At 38.2% G+C, this 20,875-nt stretch overlaps 2 protein-coding genes and 1 long non-coding RNA gene across 5 annotated transcripts; 2 read left to right on the forward strand and 1 right to left on the reverse strand.

Annotated features, from left to right (window-relative positions):
* The first annotated feature begins 5,851 nt into the window (after positions 1–5,851).
* On the forward strand, positions 5,852–6,658 carry LOC121051603. The gene is made up of 4 exons (XR_005806191.1): positions 5,852–5,974; positions 6,113–6,142; positions 6,247–6,347; positions 6,471–6,658. It is a non-coding gene; the product is annotated as an uncharacterized LOC121051603 (long non-coding RNA).
* Positions 6,659–13,741: 7,083 nt separating this feature from the next.
* On the forward strand, positions 13,742–18,251 carry LOC112187535 (CRM-domain containing factor CFM3, chloroplastic/mitochondrial). 2 transcript variants are annotated; one of them, XM_040514846.1, is made up of 9 exons: positions 13,742–14,959; positions 15,180–15,663; positions 15,751–15,881; positions 16,086–16,436; positions 16,537–16,693; positions 16,776–17,068; positions 17,157–17,216; positions 17,315–17,404; positions 17,708–18,251. In XM_040514846.1, exons 1-9 carry the CDS (start codon positions 13,757–13,759, stop codon positions 17,795–17,797), a joined length of 2,859 nt encoding a protein of 952 aa, XP_040370780.1. In that variant the 5' UTR covers positions 13,742–13,756; the 3' UTR covers positions 17,798–18,251. The 2 variants fall into 2 exon arrangements, with proteins under 2 accessions (XP_040370780.1, XP_024182143.1); XM_024326375.2 differs by having other exon boundaries at positions 17,711–18,251.
* A 230-nt stretch (positions 18,252–18,481) lies between these two features.
* On the reverse strand, positions 18,482–20,595 carry LOC112187538. Of its 2 annotated transcripts, XM_024326377.2 has the most exons (7): positions 20,338–20,539; positions 20,059–20,177; positions 19,811–19,893; positions 19,545–19,666; positions 19,144–19,308; positions 18,945–19,038; positions 18,482–18,830 (listed from the first exon to the last, which is right to left on the reverse strand). In XM_024326377.2, the coding sequence occupies exons 1-7, from the start codon at positions 20,360–20,362 to the stop codon at positions 18,629–18,631; spliced, it is 810 nt and encodes a 269-aa protein (XP_024182145.1). In that variant the 5' UTR covers positions 20,363–20,539; the 3' UTR covers positions 18,482–18,628. The 2 variants fall into 2 exon arrangements, with proteins under 2 accessions (XP_024182145.1, XP_024182144.1); XM_024326376.2 differs by having other exon boundaries at positions 18,945–19,308; positions 20,338–20,595.
* Between the last annotated feature and the right edge of the window lie 280 nt (positions 20,596–20,875).

Raw genomic sequence — 20,875 nt, forward strand, 5'->3', positions numbered from 1 at the left:
AGAAAATGATTTGTGTTCGGTTAACATCTCTATCGCAACAACATGAATGCAAAACTTGACCCTTACCATGTTTTACTCGTGTAATAACGTGAATACTCGTTAACTTTTTGAGTAGTAACTTATATTTTTGAGTAGTTTCTTTATTTTAGACTTTTATAGACATTTCATCAGATATCAATTTAAGTTACAAAGAAATAGCTAAAAGAACTATTGAATTGCCTAGCGAGTAAAAGTCTCGCTTGGAAAGCATTTGGTCTTGATTATATGTTTGAATGCAATTATTTTGCATTTTGACATTACCTTAATGTTAGTTTAGCTGATCATCCTTGCTTAATGTTAGTTTGACACCATCCCCGGCTCAAACCCATCAGATCCACCAACCGTCTTGGGCAGTACCGCCATCCCCCCGCAGCCCTGGCTTCGACTAGACCATTCTGCTATGGACACCATGTCCCCTCGAGCCCGTCTGACGACAACGCCGCGAGGGCGTGCTGTCGGACAGGACATAAGTCTGGCAACGCGGCTAGGTTTTCCTCCGATCCGCTTTTTGTAGAATGTGAAGTTTAAAGTTTAAGGATGATCGATGGCATGAATTGTATACTATTTTCTTTTTTTGATTAAGAATAATGTATTGTATTAAAGTAATCATAAAGGGTACAAGAGAAAAACAAAAACATTAAACCCAAATCGTAACCCAAACAACAACAGAAACTAACCACTAGCTAGCCCAACATACACCGACCACCACAGAGAAGACTCAGACTTCAGTCAAGTATTAGCCGCCGTCAAATAATGATAGGTAGCTAGCTCCGTCGTCGACTACAACCAGCAGCTCGCCAGCAAACAACTTTATACCATTTCCATTTAGCTACTAGTTGCTGGCTAGCTAAGCTAATGGTATTGTAGCAAAAGAAGCAACAAAGAATAATAGTTAACAATATAATGGTACTCATCGAAATTAATTAAAGGCTAGATTAACCAAGTATATCCATAAACATATATGAAAAATCCCTTATTATTTTATTAACTCTTACACTGTAGAATTTTCTTGTCCTACTCATATGCAGCTTGCAGGCAACTAGGAGACATAAAAAGGGCCTCCGTCAACTTATGTGTTCTATCCTGTCTTCATTGATTTTTGCTAGACAAGATCTAGACATTCACACACACTGTGAATCATTAAGATATTGGAAAGTGAATAAAAGCATGTCATTGATTTGTATGAGATAATCCTCAAGTCACATGATGACATGCTCCCCCTTAGCTCTGTGCAGCTGCCCTACAAATAATATAAAATCCTATCTCATCAACATAAAATAACAAAACAAGGCTCCATACCAAGTGAAAGGCTGAAAGCAACTATACTGCTTTTTCCTCGGCAAAATGGTACATAATTCAATTTATTCTAGAATTATGTATATAAACTTGAGGATAAATTACTTCTATGGTACTTGAGATATGACTAATTGGACACTTTAGTACATAGTCTTCAAAAGAGAATAATATGATATTTAAACTTATACTCCGTTTGACACTTTGGTACTTCTATTAATTTTTCAATTGAATGTAAGAGTAAATTGACATTTAGAATATATGTACAAAAACAAAATAAAAAAACATGAGTTTTGTGGGTTGATGACCATTCTTCATTATTTTATAGATATGAATTAATACTTATGGGTTATTTTGAAGCTAAAATAATCGAACTTTATGTTTAAGAAATATAGTAATCGTGATTTGAACACCCACCAGACTACTCCACCGAACTATGTCTAATCCACTGAAAGTAGTCTCTTGAGTGTTCAAATCAGGACGACTAAATTTTCTAAATATAAAATTCAATTATATCATCTTTAACATAACCCAAAAGCATTCATTCATGTTCATTTTCTCCCAAATGACCCAAAAAATGATGAAGACCCAAGGCTGATGGCCATCAACCCACAAAACTCATGTTTTTATTTTATTTTATATATATTTTAAATGTCAATTTTATCCTTACATTTAACTGAAAAAATTAACAGAAGTACCAAACTGTCAAACGAAACCTAAGTTCAGGTATAAAGTTGTCCTATCTTGAAGACTAGATACCAAAATATATAAAGTCAAACAAAACAAAGGAATAAGAGATTGAGAATTTTCTGATATGTTTTACCTTCTCCAAGAACGGAGTATATATACAATATACATCAAGACCTATTAGGAAACTAATTACAAGACCTATTAGGAAACTAATTACAAGAGAATAATCCTAATAATACACAAAATTCACAATCCTAATTACATGGCATGACTCACGCTAACACTCCCTCTCAAGTTGGTGCATACAGATCACGGATACCCAACTTGTCAAGTGAGTCATAGAAGGCTTTACTCGAGAGAGCCTTTGTAAGAATATCCGCCAACTTTTCTTCAGTAGGAACGAAGGGAAACATAATGATCTGTCCATCCAACTTCTCTTTAATGAAGTGTCGATCTACCTCCACATGCTTCGTGCGATCATGCTGAACAAGATTGTGAGCAATTTCAATTGCAGCCTTATTATCACAATAAAGTGGCATAGCCTTTTCCTGCCTGAACCCCAAATCCCTCAACAAATTTCTCAACCACAGCAACTCACAAAGTCCTCGGGCCATTCCTCTATACTCTGCTTCTGCACTAGAACGAGCCACCACCTTTTGTTTCTTGCTCTTCCAAGTAACCAAGTTACCACCCACAAATGTGAAGTAGCCCAACGTAGACCTGCGATCTGTAATATTACCTACCCAGTCCGCGTCTGTGTACCCAGAAACATCCAAGTGACTGTGTTTCACTATGCCAATAACCTCATCAGACGACAGAGCTCAGACGACAGACAAGTTGATTTATGTCGTCTGATATATTTTAACGACAGACAATGAAAAAACTGTTGTCTGAATATAACAACATACCATGGTAAGTTAGTTTTGAGAATTAGGTTTGTCTTGACACAACATTATCTGTCGTCTAATCAAAGGAGATAAATTTGATTTCAGCTCATGTTGTACCTGTTTATTCTATTTTTTGTTCAGACGACATTTATTTGTCGTCTCATCAAATGAGATAAATTGACCTTGAATTTTGTCTTGGTTTTTTTTTTTTTTTGGCACAACGTGAAGCGATATATGCAGAATTTTAAAGTTATTTCTCTGTCCCCGATAAATTTATCAAACTCGATCTAAACCTTTCCCAGCTTCTTCTTACACAACACTACCTTCTCTCACCCAAATTGAACCCAAGTTTGTGTCGCCAAATCGAAGTTCTCACCCAAATAAAAAATCCAACTGAATCAAAACCTAACCCTTCGATTCATACCCCTCTTCGAGAAAGAAAGGAAACCTTATCTGCATCTAATCCAAACTTTGTTTCAAAACCTAACCCTCCAATTCATACCCCTTTTCGCAAAATCATCCAAACCTCATTGCTCATTTCATGGGTGTCAATCAGTAGTTCTTTATCTATGCTGGTAAGCCCTTAGATTCTGGGTTTTGGTTTTGGGGATTTAGGGCTTTAATAGGAAATTTCCTTTGAATCTTGATTTTTTTTTTCTGGGTTATATTCGAATTGAGGATGGAAGGTTATCAAAGCAGATATAAGTGTTAGGGTTTTTTTATTGAAGTCGAATTTGGTGTTAAACATCTGTTTAGAAATTAGGATTGCTTGTGTTATATCAGTAAATATGCATAGAATCAACTTTGAATTGCAGTATTAGATTTGCACTTGTTCTTCCTCTTTTGCAACCTTTTCTTTATTACTATTAATTAGACCTTCATAGACCACTTTTATGAACGTAGGTCTCTGCACTTGTTCTTCCTTACTTTGAGATTTCGTGTAATGGGTTTGTATTTGTATTGTTTTGCTGGTATATTTTTGTGTGGCTTTCAGATTTCGTTTTAGTTTGATGCTACCTAAACAAGGTACCCTGTTGCGTTAAGCACTCTGAAACACTGCAGCGATTTTTGGATGAGATTTTTTTTTTTTTGGTTTGATTACAGTTTAAAGGTGGGATTTTGATTTATGTAGAAAGAGGAGAAAAAGCGATTTTGAAATAATAGCTAAGAATGGTGTTAATGGGTTTTAGTCCTCTGTTCATCATTTGCATTATAAGGATGGCCTCAGTTAGTGTTACTCTTGTCTTTTGGAGCTCAAGTAGGTGATATTGTGTTTGGGCTAATAGAGTTATGGATCTGGGAAGATGTTATTTTGTGTATGCCTTTGCTGTTTTAGACCCTATATCATTAAACTATGGACCTTCTGGTCTGCTATCAACCTTTGTGCATGATGTGGTAATTGCTATGAACCTTTCATATTGTACGCTCCAGACCTTAATGATCTCTATTTTAACCAGATTATAATACGAAAGGTGCCTTTTGGCTTTTCAATTTTCACGGTTTATTGGGATATTGTCATCTCTCTTTCCTGTACATGACTATTGAAATATAAGATTAGTGTTTTGATAAGAACCCGCATATGAAGAACTAGTCTTTATAATACTCATGTTGCTGTCTTCCTCAATTATAGCTCTTTGCTATTATCTGTTTAAAACACAATTGTAATTTTGTGTAAATGGACATTCTTGAGAGTGAAATTTGTGATAGTTAATGGTTTCAAGTGCGTAATTGACTGAGTGTAATGTCTATGATTTCTAATTACTTTGTTTCTCTGCCAGTAGCCGAAGCAAATCCATGAGATCAAGGATTTCCTCCTGACTGCAAGAAGGAAGGATGCCCGTTCTGTGAAAATCAAGAAGACGAAGGACGCAATCAAGTTCAAGGTTCGATGCAACCTTTTCTTTATTACTATTAAGGAAGCTTTTGCAACTCGTATTTCTGGATCTGCTGACCTTTACAAAGTAAGCATGGCTGTTTCATAAATTATTGTTGAATAGTGACTATTACCCTTAATTTCATTTCGTGTTTTATGACTGTCAAACTTGTTAAGCTATCTTGACTAAAACTGGCAGAACACCAGATACCCCTCCTTACTAGGATGCTTTTATAGAGATGCACCCTCATGCTCATGCTTAACATTATTGACCGTGTATTTTTCTCTTCTAGTTTCTATAGGACCCCTAAATATAATGTTTAAAGTTTCTCTTTGTATAATTGAAAGAAGTAGGTACCAATGCTGCAACCTAGAATTAGTAATATTATTTCTTTTATCTTATGATGCTACCTATCAATTTCATAACGTCGATGTTGGATTATTCTACCTAAGAAAGTGTTGGCTTCTCTTTTTGAATTGTTATGGATTTTCCTTCTATGAAACTTAATGAACTATAGCTTTGTACTGTGTATATGTTTGCTTAATGTCACTTGTCTTTGTTATGTGTTCACTTTCGGTTTCGCTAATGATATTTATTCTCTTTTGTATTACCTCTTTTTCGGCAGTGCATGGGAATTTGCCTTCTCAAAGCCAGTTAGCGGATTAGGAATTCGTTGTTACTCAGCATTCAGCTGTACCAAAGGGGATTTTGGTGAGCTTGTCTTTCTTTGTTTTTGTAGAAATTATGAGACTATTTTGGAAAAGAATTTAAACTATTTTCTGTGAATAACTGATTATGTTTAGAAATTGTGATTGCTTGTGTTATCAGTCATTATAGCGATTTCATTGCTGCTGACTTTGTGGACCATCCACCTCCACTTTCAGTTCTGGAGACTGTAGCTACTGTATAATGGTTGCATTATAGTTAATACAGAGAGGAATTCTTCATTTTAAGATCTTGTCAGTATATATTCAATGACAGAATCTGAAGAAAGAGACAAGATGAAAGGCATGTAGCAAATCAACTGCGCACCAGTCAAAGAACAAACCACTGGTCATTTTGGAATGATATTGCCACTCCATTTTTGCTTCTTGCAGAAACTAATCCCCTATAGTCAAAGCCTCAAAGGCTAATCAAGTGCTTCACATTCCCTGGAAACATCAAAACAGATCCCACAATAGCATGTCCCTGGTATAACTTTTCTCTCATTGATTCCCATTATAGTGCCTTTGCTTGGTTTTCACTTAATTTCAAACTGATAAAAGTCTCTCCATCCTTACAACCTCTGGTTGAGAAATTTGATCATGTAAGCGATTATGGCAAGAACAGGCAATAAGAATATACAAGCCAAGCTGATGGGTATGTCTTCCTTTTTTTTCTTTCATTCATTTGTATGCATGAATTGGCCTAATACTGATTGACAATCTATTCTTGTTTAATATATACATGATATGTTTGTTTAGGGAAAGCAATCGAGTTCTGTGAGGATCCATGATCAAATTATGTTCTCAAGTTACCTCTTTGACTACCATTTAGGAATTCAGAATTTTGTCTATGCCCAAAAGTTAGTTTCCTGTGGAAAAGCACTTCCCTTTGTATTGTTACATTTTGTGCTTTAAAAATTTAGTATTGAACATCAGCAAGAGGAATAGATGTTGGTTGATTCACTATATTATGGATTTCGCAGGTGCTTCTTGGGACATTGGAGCTGGGAAAACAAGTTTGGTATTGAGATTTGTCACAGGAAAATTTTTGGAGTACCATGTTACTTTTAACATCAGACCATCAGAGTCTTTGTTATTGTATAATGTTTCATTATTCGTGCATGTTCTTTCGCATAAGCATTATAGTATAATTCATTGCTTCTAACATGTGTAAGCTGCAGGAATCACCAATTGGAGCAGATCTCTTCACTCAACTTCTGTCATTGAATGAAGCTACCATAAAATTTGACTTGTATTAAAAGTTTTTTGTCTGTATTTCATTTGTTTAGTCCAATGGTAACTGAAATAATGTTGGTTGATGTTGTCACAGAAAAATGGTCCTTACTTAGGAAGCAGAGATCTATCAGGGCAGAAATGGTCAGGAAGCAGAGATGATCCTTAGTCTGCAGAAGGCAAGTAGAAAACAAGTTGTGATGTCTTTGACCAAGGCAGTAGATACACTGCTGATTACTCATGGGACAAGTACACTCTTCATGAAGGACCTTTTGAGGAGGTTGGAGCAACCGTGCTGAAATTTTTATCAATGGAGTATATTAGTTTATACTGCTGTTAACAGATTGTATTTTATGATTTGAGTATGACTTTTTCATCATTGGGATATATGATAGTACTTTGGAAGTTATATATATGTCTTTTTTGATAATATTAAACAATAGAAAGTTACCAACAACTGTTGTTTGAAACAAGTACATACAACAGAAAGACCAAAGATACTACAAGCATCTACACATTCAAAGGACATTTAACTGTCTTTTTACAACAAGAGATACAATAGATAACTAACAGCGGATGTTGTTTCAATAAAGTTCACACAACAAATTTAGCAAAGGAACATTGAAATTCTACACATTCAGACGACATTTATTGTCGTCTCAGATTAAAACAAACAACAGATTATTTGTAAAGTCTGTTGCTAGAGTTGACAACAACAACATTTGACTGTCGTTCTATTTGATATCTAACCACATATACTTACAATTTGTGCATATTTAAGCACATTCAAACGACAGATTTTTTTTAGGTGTCTGTCGTCTGAGTGAACTTCTGATGTCGGGCTATACCCGTCGTCTGAACGTCAATCAGATATCAGCTTAATAGACGACAGATTTTCTTCATATCAGACGATAGTCAATGTCTGTCGTCTGATAGATTTGTTGGCATAGTGTTTTGAAAAGAGTAATCCCTTCCCTGGAGCAGACTTTAAATACCGCAAAATACGAAATACAGCATCCATATGAGTCTTACTGGGATTATGCATAAACTGACTCACCACACTAACAGCATAGGCTAAATCTGGTCTAGTGTGGGACAAATAAATCAACCGGCCAACTGACCTCTGGTATCTTGCTTTATTTGTAGGTACTTGATCCAAGTACTCTGCTAACCGATGATTTTGCTCAATAGGAGTATCAACAGGTTGACAGTCAAGCATACCTGTTTCTGCCAGCAAGTCGAGAACATACTTCCTCTAACTCAACACAATACAATCCTTCCCACGAGCAACTTCAATTCCCAAGAAATATTTCAAATTACCCAAATCTTTCATCTCAAATTCTAAAGATAACTGACCTTGTAACCTTTGAATCTCCTCAAAGTCATCACCTATCACAACCATGTCATCAACATAAATAATCAAGGCAGTCACTTTACCACACCGATGTTTAAGGAACAAGGTGTGATCTGAATTGCTTTGTCGGTAGCTAATTTTCTTCATGAACTTGGTGAACCTGCCAAACCAAGCTCTGGGAGACTGCTTCAAACCATAAAGAGATTTTTTCAATCTGCACACCACCTGCTCTCCAGTAGAAGTACCATATCCAGGAGGCAAATCCATATAAACCTTTTCATGTAAATCACCATGCAAGAATGCATTCTTAACATCAAACTGTTGTAAAGGCCAATCAAGATTAGCAGCTAACGAAAGAAGTACCCGAATTGTGTTAATTTTGGCCATTGGTGCAAATGTCTCATCATAATCCACTCCATACTTCTAAGTATAGCCTTTAGCTACTAGTCTTGCCTTATACCTGTCCACCGATCCATCTGAATTGTGTTTCACAGTATACACCCACCGACAACCAATTGTCTTCTTCCCGGGTGGTAATGATACTAGCTCCCACGTACAATTCTTCTCAAGAGCATCCATTTCGACTGTCATTGCTTGCATCCACTTCTCATCCCTCATTGCATCCTGCACTTTACTAGGGAGGGACACAGAAGATAATTGATTCACAAAGGCTACATACGGTTTAGACAGCCTATGGGTCGACACATAATTAGCAACGGGGTATTTAGCTTTGGCATTTAGAGTAGGTTCATAGTGCTTCGGGGGTTGACCACGGGTGGAACGACTAGACAAAGTTTTGGTGGGAACAATATCTGACACAGAAGAAGGAACACTAGTTGACACAGAAGGAGTATTGGATAAAGAATGATTAGAACATACCTCGGGTGACGATTGAGCAGGCGAGACCACTGAAGGAGAGGGAGAGACAGAAGAACTGTTCAAAACGACATTGGTGACATCAGGAATTTCATCGGAAATAGAATCAGAAACTTCCTCTTCAATCGACCGGTCAGACTGATCTGGTAGGCTGGTCAGTAGCTGACTACCCAAATTCTCTTCTCCATTCAGTGGGCTGCTGTCCTCTTTTTCAAGTTCCGTTCTAAAACACTCCAGCCTTGAGAACTCGGATGCTAGTCTCCCATCTTGCCCACTAAACAAATCTTCATAATAACAAGACTTCTCCCCCTGATGAGGAGTCATAGGAGGCAAAAAATAACATGCATCTTCACTGAACGTAACATCCATGGTGACATAAAACTTCTGGGATTGAGGATGATAACATTTGTAACCTTTCTGATGAGAACCATACCCCACAAACACACACTTAAGGGCTCTAGCATCCAACTTTGACCTCTGATTCTTATATAGATGAACATAAGCAATACAACCAAATACACGAGCAGGAAGAGTATTAGAAGATGGAATAGAAACATAGTGAGACAGGACCTCAAGTGGGACACGACCTTGAAGAGGGACAGACGGAAGACGATTGATTAGATGAGAAGCACACAATACGGCCTCTCCCCAAAGATACTTAGGCATGTTAGCACTATGTAGAAGAGACCGAGCCATGTCCAGAAGATGACGATTTTTCCGTTCAGACACCCCATTTTGCTCAGGTGTCTGTGGGCATGAAGTTTGATGTATGATGCCATGGTGTTGGAAATATTCATGAAAAGAATGATTGACAAACTCACCCCCATTATCGGAACGAAAGACCTTAACATGAGCATCATATTAAGTACGAACAAGCTTATGGAATGCTGTAAAAGCAGAGAAAACATAATCTTTGGACTTAAGTAAAACCACCCAGGATAATCGAGTAAAGTCATCAATGAATAACACAAAATATCGCATTCCAGAAAGGGTAGAATGTTTGGAAGGACCCCATACATCTGAATGAATTAACTCAAAAGGCATAGTACTAGAATGAAAACTCGAAGGATAACTAGACCTATGACTCTTAGCCAAAGCACAAGTTTCACAATGCAGGCTAGACTCACTAACTCCCAGAAACAATGAAGGCATGGACTTCTTCATAACTCCAAAAGATGGATGACCCAAATGCCTATGCCACAACCATAGCTCACTTAATCTGTCAGAATTCAATGTCAGGGCTAAAGGCTGTTCCGGTGCTTGTGTTGGCTCTGCGTACATGCAATCCAAGTGAAACAGTCTCCCCCTCAGGTCTCCCTTGCCCATGATCACCCTGGTGCACAGATTCTGAAAAATAACATACATTGGATAAAAGGTTACAGAGCATTTATTTTGTGACCCCAACTGGGATACAGACAAAAGATGATGAGACAATGAGGGTACATAAAACACATCATGCAATACAATGGATGGTGTAACCTGAACAGACCCAATACCAAAGACTGGAAAAGACGCACCATTCGCATTAGAAACATGGGATATAGAAGGGGATGACATAGACATAAAGAAGGACTTATCATAGGTCATATGGTCAGACGCACCAGAATCAATTATTCATGGATCACTACTAGTAAAGTCAGAAACATGTAAAGCAACACCAATTTTACCTCGAGTTCCCTTAGTCAAGGAAACATTACCATGTGAGGGATCTTGCCCTGCAATGCCGTAGAAGTCAAGTTCTAGCACCAATTGGACTGTCGCTTTGCCTCTTTGACCACCACCACGTCCTCCACATCCTCCAGTATTATTGCCTCCTCTCCAACCAGAGTTGTTGTAATTAAACCTTCGCAGCTTAGGACATTGATTCTTGAAATGGCCAACTTCCTTGCAATAGTTGCAAGACATTTGATTATAATTTTGGTTCTGCTGATATCCCTAATTCCGTGGCTGATACTGACTCTGAGATGAAACTAGGGTAGAATTCCCAATCTGAGGTTGAGGTGGAGGTGTAGCATGGATTGCTAAACCAAAAATTTCAGTATGAAGGTTCTGAGCGGCAGCCTTATTACCTTCATCTCTTCGGATATAGGCAAAAGCTTGTTCCAATGTAGGTGGAGTTGCAAGACGCAATAACTCATTCTTTGCCCCTTCAAAGTGAGGGTCCAGGCTAGCAAGAAAAATATGGACACTCATCTTGTCCTGCTCAGTCCGATAGGAATTAATATCAACTTCACAAGTCATAGGATTAGGGTTTCTCTGATCAAGTTCTTGCCAAATTGTCTTCAAATTCGCATAAAAGGTTGCAACAGGCTATCCACTCTGAGTTATTTTGAAAGCTTTGACATTCAATTCATGAACACGAGCAAAGTCACTCCCATCATAATATGTAGCAGCAACAGAATCCCAAATTGCTTTGGGAGAATCATAGTTAGCAAATAACCTCATTACCTCCGGAGTCATAGCCTTGAGAAGAATTCCCATCACATTAGTATTTGTCGTATCCCATTCATCGGCTTTTGGTCCTGCAGCAGGTCTTGCTGCACTACCGGTAACATAACTCCACTTTCCAATCCCCTGAATATGGATCTTCATAAGCCTCTGCCATAACTGATAATTGGTGCCATCGAGCTTTACACCAAAACTTGAATTATCTGTCACATTCTGAACAATCACAACCTCACGGGCCACAGAGTTCACCCCTCCATTCTGAGATCCTCCAATATTCCCGTCGGTAAGAGTCAAATCCACCATCTTTTTTTTTTTTTTTTTTTCTCTTTTTCAGACCCTACAAATTGTAACAAAAGAATACCAAAGAACCAGGATGGATATGGACGGACACAAGAACAAAAAAAAGGATGAACTGATGGACAAAGGATGAAATCAACTTGTAGAAGCAAAAGAACCAATTCACGACTTGCAAAAGCAAAAGAACCAATTCGACAAGAAGAACCAAGGCAAGAGAATCAACCGACCCAAAAGAACCAATTCAACCAAATAAAAAAGGACTGAATCAAAAGAACCCTATATTCGCAGTGGAAAGAACAAACCGAGTCCGAATGGATCTCGGCTCTGATACCAAGTCAAACAGAACAAAGGAATAAGAGATTGAGAATTTTCTGATATGTTTTACCTTCTCCAAGAACGGAGTATATATACAAACAATATACATCAAGACCTATTAGGAAACTAATTACAAGACCTATTAGGAAACTAATTACAAGAGAATAATCCTAATAATACACAAAATTCACAATCCTAATTACATGGCATGACTCACGCCAACATATAATTGGCCATACCTAAGGTACCACAGAGGGAAATTAATTACCCTAAACCTTATAGCTACAAGGATGTCCATATGACCAATATTTTTACTCAGAGCAAGCAGAGAATGACCATCAAAATTACGAACCACAAAGCCAGTAGCTGCTCGATTGACAGGGAAAACAAAACCATCAAAATTGAGCTTCAAGGACGTCGGGAGGCCTCCATTTAATAGAGGCAGAAGAAGAAGCTTTAAGGGTCAGTATTGTGGAATTGGCCTTAAGATACAATTGCAACGCCTTAGCCACTCCAAAGGCAACATCAGCAGCAAAATAAAGATGATTTCTGAAAATAAGTTGATTTCGAGCTGTACAAATAGAGTGAGCAAGCATTATGCATTGAGCAAGATTTTCCATAGCATGGGGTTGTAATATGAAAGCATCGAGCCAATTCAAAAAATGAGGAAGATGAACAAGAGGTCTAGTTGGTATTCCAGAAAGGGACCAAACATCCAAAGTAAAGGACAGGTAACAAAAAGATGATCCAAAGATTCTTCATGTTGGTCACAAAAAGCACAAGTAGGAGGAATATCCTATGACAAGTGATGTAATCTGGATCGAGTCTTTGACTTGTCACATATAAGAAACCAACTGGAAAGTTTAACTTGAGGAGGAAATTTGATCTAGTGTAAGCAGCAGTACGAGAGTATTGTAGATCAGTAGCTCATTTAATTGTAAAATAGAAGGTGATTCCAAGATCCTAATTAATCGACACCCTCAATCGGACCTCTTCTATCCCTTAGCGTAATCAAATTTATCCTTCAAGATATTCAGGATCTCACAGACCATTGCTTCAGTCACTTTCCGCCATGTTTGTCGTGAAACCAATTTTTTGGCTGACAATCTCTTTCTCGTTCTGTTTGGGTCTCTCAGTTGCCCCGGGCCGCCTTCCATTTTGATCTTTTTAGGGGTGGTTGCGCTAGATGATTTGGTTTGTAATTTATTTCTTTATCGCAAAAATAAAAAAATAAAAAATAAAATTAAAGGACTGGTTCATTTTATATTGGAATATCTTGTTAATCTAATACCATAATTTGAAACTAACATTACCTTGTTCAAATCAATAGTGTATGACGAGTATGTTTTACAATAATTAGTTCGTCTTACAACATTATATATCAGATAAACAAGTCTTTCGGTCAAATACATTCATCAACTCAAGAGCATTAGTCGATTGGATTTCAGATACACCATACTGCACAATACATGCTCCTTTGCCCGCTTCAAGTTGTCTAGAGAGTGAAGTGCCCCAACTAACTTGAGGCGAAAATTCGTAAGTACAACTAACAGAAAGTGGGTTGGGTTATAAATGGGCCGAGGAGCCCGTCTCAAGGGTGAAGAGCCTGTGCCCTCTGAAGTTCCAAGATTCGCGGCTCAACTGGGCCTCAGGTATTGCTCCAGCCCACCAACTATGAGCTTAGACCCAAAATCAAATCATTTCTTCTGGTCTACTATATAGAACTCAAGGGCTCACTGCCATGCCATGGCGCTTTCTCTATCGTCAGTGTACCCAACTAGTACTTGTTCCTCTTCTTTTAGCTTCAATGCTCCTCAGTGCTTTCTTCACTCTTCCGGAACATGCAGAGCTCACAGGTTCAGAGTTTCATGCAAGACTGTTCAAATTGAGACTCAGCAGCAGCAACCCCAAAGAATCAAAGTTGCTATTACAAAGAAGAAGAGGAAGCCAAAGCCAAGCTTCTATCAGCAAATTCAGGACAAATGGTCCATGAAAGTGGGTTCCCCAAGAGACAAATTTCCATGGCAGAAGCAGGAGGAATTAGAACAAGAGGATGAAGAGGAAGAAGAAGAAGAAGAAAGTGAAAGTCAGGAATCAGAGGTTAGAGTGTCTAAACCAGTTATTCAAGAAGTGAGCTTTTCTTTGCCAAATTCTGTAAAGTATGCTCCTTGGGCTCATAGAAGCACACCCATTAAGCCCCAGGTTGATTCCATTAATCCCCAGATTGATTATCAGCCTGAAACTTATGAACCCATGGTTGAACATGGTGGCATTGATTCTACTAATGGTTACAGTAAAGCTAAAAACTTTAGGCAAGAATTTGATGGTAGTGGTAAATTGGATAGGGAAATTGATGAAGTTTCAGTTGGGTTTTCGAAACAGCAAGAGGAAGACGTTGATAGAAATGGGAAATTGGAGAGAGCAATTGATGGGGTTTCCAAAGAGGAAAAGATAATAATTTTGAAAAGCTTTGAACATAGAAATGGCAAATTGGAGGGACAGATTGATGGAATTTCAGTTGGTGTTTCAAAAAAGGAGGAGATGGTGATTTCACAAGGCTTAATTGGGGCTGCTGTGGATGAAATTCTATCTGGGGATAGAGAAAATGATGAAAATGCGGTACCTTTTGTGTCTTCTGGTCGTGATTCTCGAGCTTCTACTCGGTTGCCTTGGGAAAGAGAAGGTGAATTGGGTAATGGGGAAGGTGGTAAGACAAGAAAGAAGTGGAGTAATACGCTTTCGGCTGAGGCATCCCTTCCGGAGCATGAGTTGAAGAGGCTAAGGAATGTTTCTTTGAGGATGCTGGAAAGGACTAAGGTCGGAGCTGCCGGTATCACACAGGGTTTGGTGGATGCTATACATGAGAAGTGGAAGGTGGATGAAGTGGTCAAGTTGAAGTTTGAGGAGCCACTCTCACTTAACATGAAAAGAACTCATGGCATTTTAGAGGTTGGTGTCTGTACATTGTTATATATCTTACTCTCTTTCATCTATATCAATTGAATCGTTCTGATTATTTTAGTCTCAGCTGACTAGTATTGTGTGTATTCTTTTGAATTGGAGATGCAATAATGATGTTGATAATAGCTATGTTGTATATTGTTAATAAGTTGTTCAAGAATTGAGTGTCCTGGTAACTTATTTAGGGTTATCTTCTATTCTGTGTCAGAGTAAAACTGGAGGTTTGGTTATATGGAGATCAGGCAGTTCAGTAGTGTTATACAGGGGAATATCATACAATCTTCCGTGTGTAAAGTCATATACCAAACAGAGCCAGACCGGTTCACATATGTTACAAGACTCGGAGGATAACGTCACGAGTGATGGCACACAGAATGTAGGACTGAAGGATGTGGCTAGTACTGCAGAATTTTTCAGCCCAAATTCTCCAAAGTATTTGAAGGATTTATCTAAAAGAGAACTCATGGACTTGAGCGATCTAAACCATTTGTTAGATGAGTTGGGTCCACGGTTTAAGGATTGGATAGGCCGTGAGCCATTGCCTGTGGATGCTGACTTACTTCCTGCCGTGGTTCCTGGATATCAAACACCCTTTAGACTTCTCCCTTATGGGGTAAGACGTGGTCTGAGAGACAAGGACATGACAAAATTCCGTAGGCTTGCTAGAGCTGCACCTCCACACTTTGCTCTAGGTATGTACGACCTAATGATATGGTTCTAAATTCATTAATCAAATATTTCTTCTTTTTTAAGTATTTTGCATGTAATAATTGTCACAGGAAGGAGTAAAGAACTGCAAGGTCTGGCTACGGCTATGGTGAAGCTGTGGGAGAAATGTGCTATTGCAAAGATAGCCATCAAACGCGGAGTACAGAATACACGTAATGAAAGAATGGCAGAGGAACTCAAGGTGAAACCTTATCTAATTGCTACTTCTTGGATATAAAGAATACTTACAAAATACACAAACACATATATTGGGTCATTGGGTGGTACTTTTGATTCCTTCTTTCCAACATTTGGAGACTGTTGACCTATCTTCCTATTCTAGCAGCTGTTCTAATCCTATCTACCCTTTGTTGTTCCTAATGACTGTTACATTTTACATGTGCAGAAATTGACTGGGGGTACACTTCTCTCTAGAAACAAAGATTATATTGTCTTTTACAGGGGCAATGACTTCTTGCCATCTGTTGTTACTGGAGTACTGAAAGAGAGGAGAAAATTGAGAGATCTCCAACAAGATGAGGAGGAACAAGCACGACAAATGACCTCTGACTACATTGAGTCAAGATCAAAAGCTTCTAATGGCCAACTGGTTGCTGGAACCCTTGCCGAGACCAAGGCAGCGACCACTCGCTGGAAAAACCAGCTGACGATTGAAGATGTCAATAAAATGACGAGAGATTCAACTTTGGTTAAAGGTGCATCGCTAGTCAGACACCTCGAGAAGAAACTGGCTTTTGTAAGTCAAAAGTTCAATATGTCAAGTATTGTACATTAAAGGACATCTTCTTTAAGAATTTTACAAATTGTGACATATTTTTAACCATGGATGGTCCTAGGCAAAAGGGAAGCTCAAAAAGGCTGAGAAGGCTTTAGCAAAAGTGCAGGAAAAGTTGGACCCAGCAGATCTGCCGGATGATCTGGAAATCCTAACGGATGAGGACAGGTTCTTGTTTCGTAAGATTGGTCTCAGTATGAAACCCTTCCTACTTTTAGGTAAGAACTACTTCCACAGCTGTGCTTTCAATTTTGATGAATTTTTAGGGGTGAGCCATATGCTGAGTGATTTCTGTTTCAGGGAGGCGAGAGGTTTACTCTGGTACCATAGAGAACATGCACTTGCACTGGAAACATAGAGAGTTGGTGAAGATAATAGTGAGAGGAAAAAGTTTTCAGCAAGTCAAGCATATAGCAATCTCCTTGGAAGCAGAGAGTGGCGGGCTGCTAGTATCTCTAGATAAAACTACCAAAGGGTATGCAATTATTGTATATCGTGGGAAGAACTATCAATGTCCTCTTCCATTAAGGCCTAGGAATCTATTGACAAGAAGACAGGCATTAGCTCGGTCAATTGAACTACAGAGACGCGAGGTAACCTTATAACTAAATAGTTGCGTTTGATATTTCTTCATAAGAAATTACTATTATTTAATTCTTATACATTTCATATCTTTTGCAGGGATTGAAGCATCATCTCTCAGATTTACAGGAGAGAATTGAGTTGTTGAAATCTGAACTAGTAAGTAATGCATTGCTTCATAGAAATTGGTATATGGTAAATTGGTAATTATGTAGTTTCATTACTTGTAATCTATTTTTTCTTCTTCTGCTATTCAGGAGGAAATGGAAAATGAGAGGATGGTTGATGATGGAAGAACCTTGCGTTCAACATTAGATGATTCTCTTTTCTCCAGTGACAGTGAAGAGGTACATGACCCTTCTATCCCACTATGAGTTAGTACAACGTGCCTCTTATGTAAAAATGACGTGTTAGATTGCCAGTATGCACTACTATTTCTGGTCTGCAGTAATTCTAATTCAGTATCTACCATCATGTGAAGGATGCTATTTTAGTCTTGGATTAAGTAGGAAACAGATTGTTTTCTGTTACCTCTTTATAATTTCTACTTCTCTAGTTTTGTGGTTTCTACAGATTTCATAGATGTTATAATCTGAACAGGTTCTGTAGATTGAATTGATATACTAAGTTGCTTCTGATTTATCTTGAACCAGGACGAAGGGGAAGAAGCATATCTTGAAGTATATGATAGTGGCAATGAGGATAACTGTGATGAACATGAGGTTGTTGAACCAGTTTAGTATTCCACCAGCTGATTGTTAATTCAGAGATGACATTGCTGGTGTTTGCAAAGAGCATGAGTAGTTCTACATAGCTGAGGGAATGCACGAGTTGGCACAAAAGAATGGTTCTTGATATTTCGTAAACTCCTCAAAATGATCGCAGAGGTCCAAGCATTTATTTAGCCAGCAATGAGGTATATCAGCTACTATCTATCCAGCAATTCAACTATTGATACTTCAGAGGTGAAGATTGTAGATGTCTGTAAAGAAGATAAAGAGCTTCATATTGCCGAAGAAAACAAGATGTTGGCACCGCAGTTTTCATTGTAAGTTGATTGTAAATAGAATGATTTGTGCCACATTACTGGTAGTTAGCCAGTTTATGCTGCCAAAATATGTTTGATGTTTCTCTCTCTTTTGTGCTTTTGAAGGAAAACGCATTAATAAAGATTCAACTGCAATTGGCCCATCAGTCATCAGGCAAATTAGGTGCTCTAATATAGACAGATGTTCGAGCTACTTCTTTTATATTCACTATAACAAGACAATGCTATAAATTAGAGGCAATGGAGAAAAGAAAATCAACTTTAATAATGTTTTTCATTATATTTGGTGTTTGATGCTGCAGAAATGCAGAATTTAACTTGCAATCGCTTCGCATATGAGGTATTTGTCGTCACAAAATTTTAAGGTAGCCCCCAGTGATAATAAGAGGATTCTGTTATTAAGCACAATACAAGGGAAAAGCACGACTCCATATTGTCTGACAATCTGATATCATCAAATTTTCTACAAACAATACAAGGCCATAAACCTTGTGGAACTTATATACTGCTTGGCCTACGGTATCTAGTTGGAAGTAGTCTTGTCCTCTTGGAAAGCTGCCTTAAGGAATTCCAAAATAGTTGACGCTAACTCAGCTTGGTGATCGCTGTAATAATGATCAGCTCCTTGTATAACATGTAACTTGTGGTTAGGTATTATCTTGGCAAACTCCAGTGCATCTCCAACGGGGATCACGTCGTCATCAGATCCATGGACTGTCAAAACACTGCACATACAGAATCACCAATATCCTTGGTCATGCATAAGAAAAATCCAAAAAAATAAATAAGAAAAAGGTAAGGAAAACAGAAGAAGAGAGGATTAATAACAGTTTGCTTACCGGCAATCTTTGGCAATCTTAAGGCATGATTCATGCATTTTAGTATTCATGCGGTCCAGCAAACTTTCCTCCGTCACACGACAATCGAAAGTTCCTACAAGCATAGCAACAAAGCCAATGTCAAGAAACTGAGGAGAGAAAATGCCATAAGAGCTGAATGATGATATGTCCATGCCCCTCTCGGCTCTTTTATCGGTACCTGTCTTGTCCTTAATATCCAAGTATCCTTGCTTCTTGATCCTTTCCATAAAGTTTTTCCCTAACCGTAGCTCAAGGCCTCCATTCAGATCATAACGCCCAGAAACATTGACAACCGTGCGAACGTCACCATACTTAGAAGCATACAGAAGCACCTCATCCCCTCCTGCAGTAATATTATATAATATTTTCAATACAGAGTTATCCAATATCAAAACGGTAACAAATTGCTAGAAGCTGAGCTGCTAAGATCTGGTTGATACAAAGTCAACTTATGGTGCACAATCAAGTAAGATGCCAACACATTAACAAGTTTCATGAATGTCATTTAAACTGAACTTGTTTTCCCTCTATCTAATTACAGTGATTTCACACATTGATAGTCTGCAAGAACCAACGCACCTTTACTGTGGCCAAGAATTGCACTTACTGTATGGTTTGTCCCAGAGAAGTGTTGGACTACAGCATGCAAGTCATCAACCTCTCTCCAGTATTGACCAAACTGAAAGGTGCCTTCACTTTCTCTGAAATCCAAAATACCACAACCAAAATAAGAACATATTAATCACCAAGCCAAGCCTATAACTACGATGTTAAAGAGGTGCCAAACAAATTATTCAAAAATCCAGTTAAATCTAAGAACTTTTGAAGTTTTACCACAGACTAACCCATTTCCAGCAAAATCGAAACAGAAAGCACTAATTCCTTCCTTTTTCAATGCAAGAGCAAGTTTAGTCATAATATTATCTCCCTGCAAATCAAGACACACAGGCTATGAAAACTTTCCCATACTTCAAATTGTACCAATTTATCAGATGTTTCATGAATGTTGCCAACAAATTACAGACAAACTCCAAAAATCAACTAAAGTATATAAATAAAAAAGAAAGCAATTAATTAATCTACAATAACCAACCTTGTGGGATCGAGCTCCATGGCACAAGATCACAAGCTCTTTAGAACCGGTTTCATGCAATAATCCCACAAGCTTTTCACCATGTCTGTTAGTTATTACTACTTTCTCTGGCTGGCTCACTAAAACAGTCCAATTCACAAAAGCAACCATTAAATTTCGTACAAAGTTGAAAACTTGTCAACAACTAAATAGAAAATCTGATAGGCTAAGATTCTTACACAACTTAATGTTCCTGAATCAGCTTCTTAATATACAGACACGTGTGATGGAAAATCTTACCTGGGTTCTGGGCTGCCTCTGCCATTTTTCCACGAGATGATTGTGCTGCTGCTATTTGGTGAAGGTTCTTGACTAAAATAAAGCAAAGCTCTCTGGAATCTGATTCCCGGCAGAAGGAAGTGGGGGAGCTTTTATAGTTTAACGAAAGTCAAAGATGAGCAGAAATGTGGGAGACCAAACTGTGCAAGCCAAGCCCAAACCCAACAATGTCACGACGCTTTTATAATCCAAATATGTCTGACACGCAAGTGGTAGTGTTGATTTTGTCTTTGGGAGTCACATGCCAAGTTGCCAACTGCATTTAGGAAACTTCTTAGCTGTTCTTGATATTTGCATGGAAGGAAATGGTCGACAAACCATGGAGAGTTCATCATGATTGGAAAGGAAAAAGCAGCTCATCGATGGAAACCTCCATCCTGTGGATAGAACAATGGCGTGCGCAATGAAGTTTGCACATTCTACTCGTCGACCCAGATGAGATATATGGAAGATTCGCGTTATTTGAGTGTTGATCGACGTAAATTGTCGGAGTTGCTAG

This window comes from Rosa chinensis, chromosome 2 (genome assembly GCF_002994745.2).
Source record: "Rosa chinensis cultivar Old Blush chromosome 2, RchiOBHm-V2, whole genome shotgun sequence".
NCBI lineage: Eukaryota > Viridiplantae > Streptophyta > Magnoliopsida > Rosales > Rosaceae > Rosa > Rosa chinensis.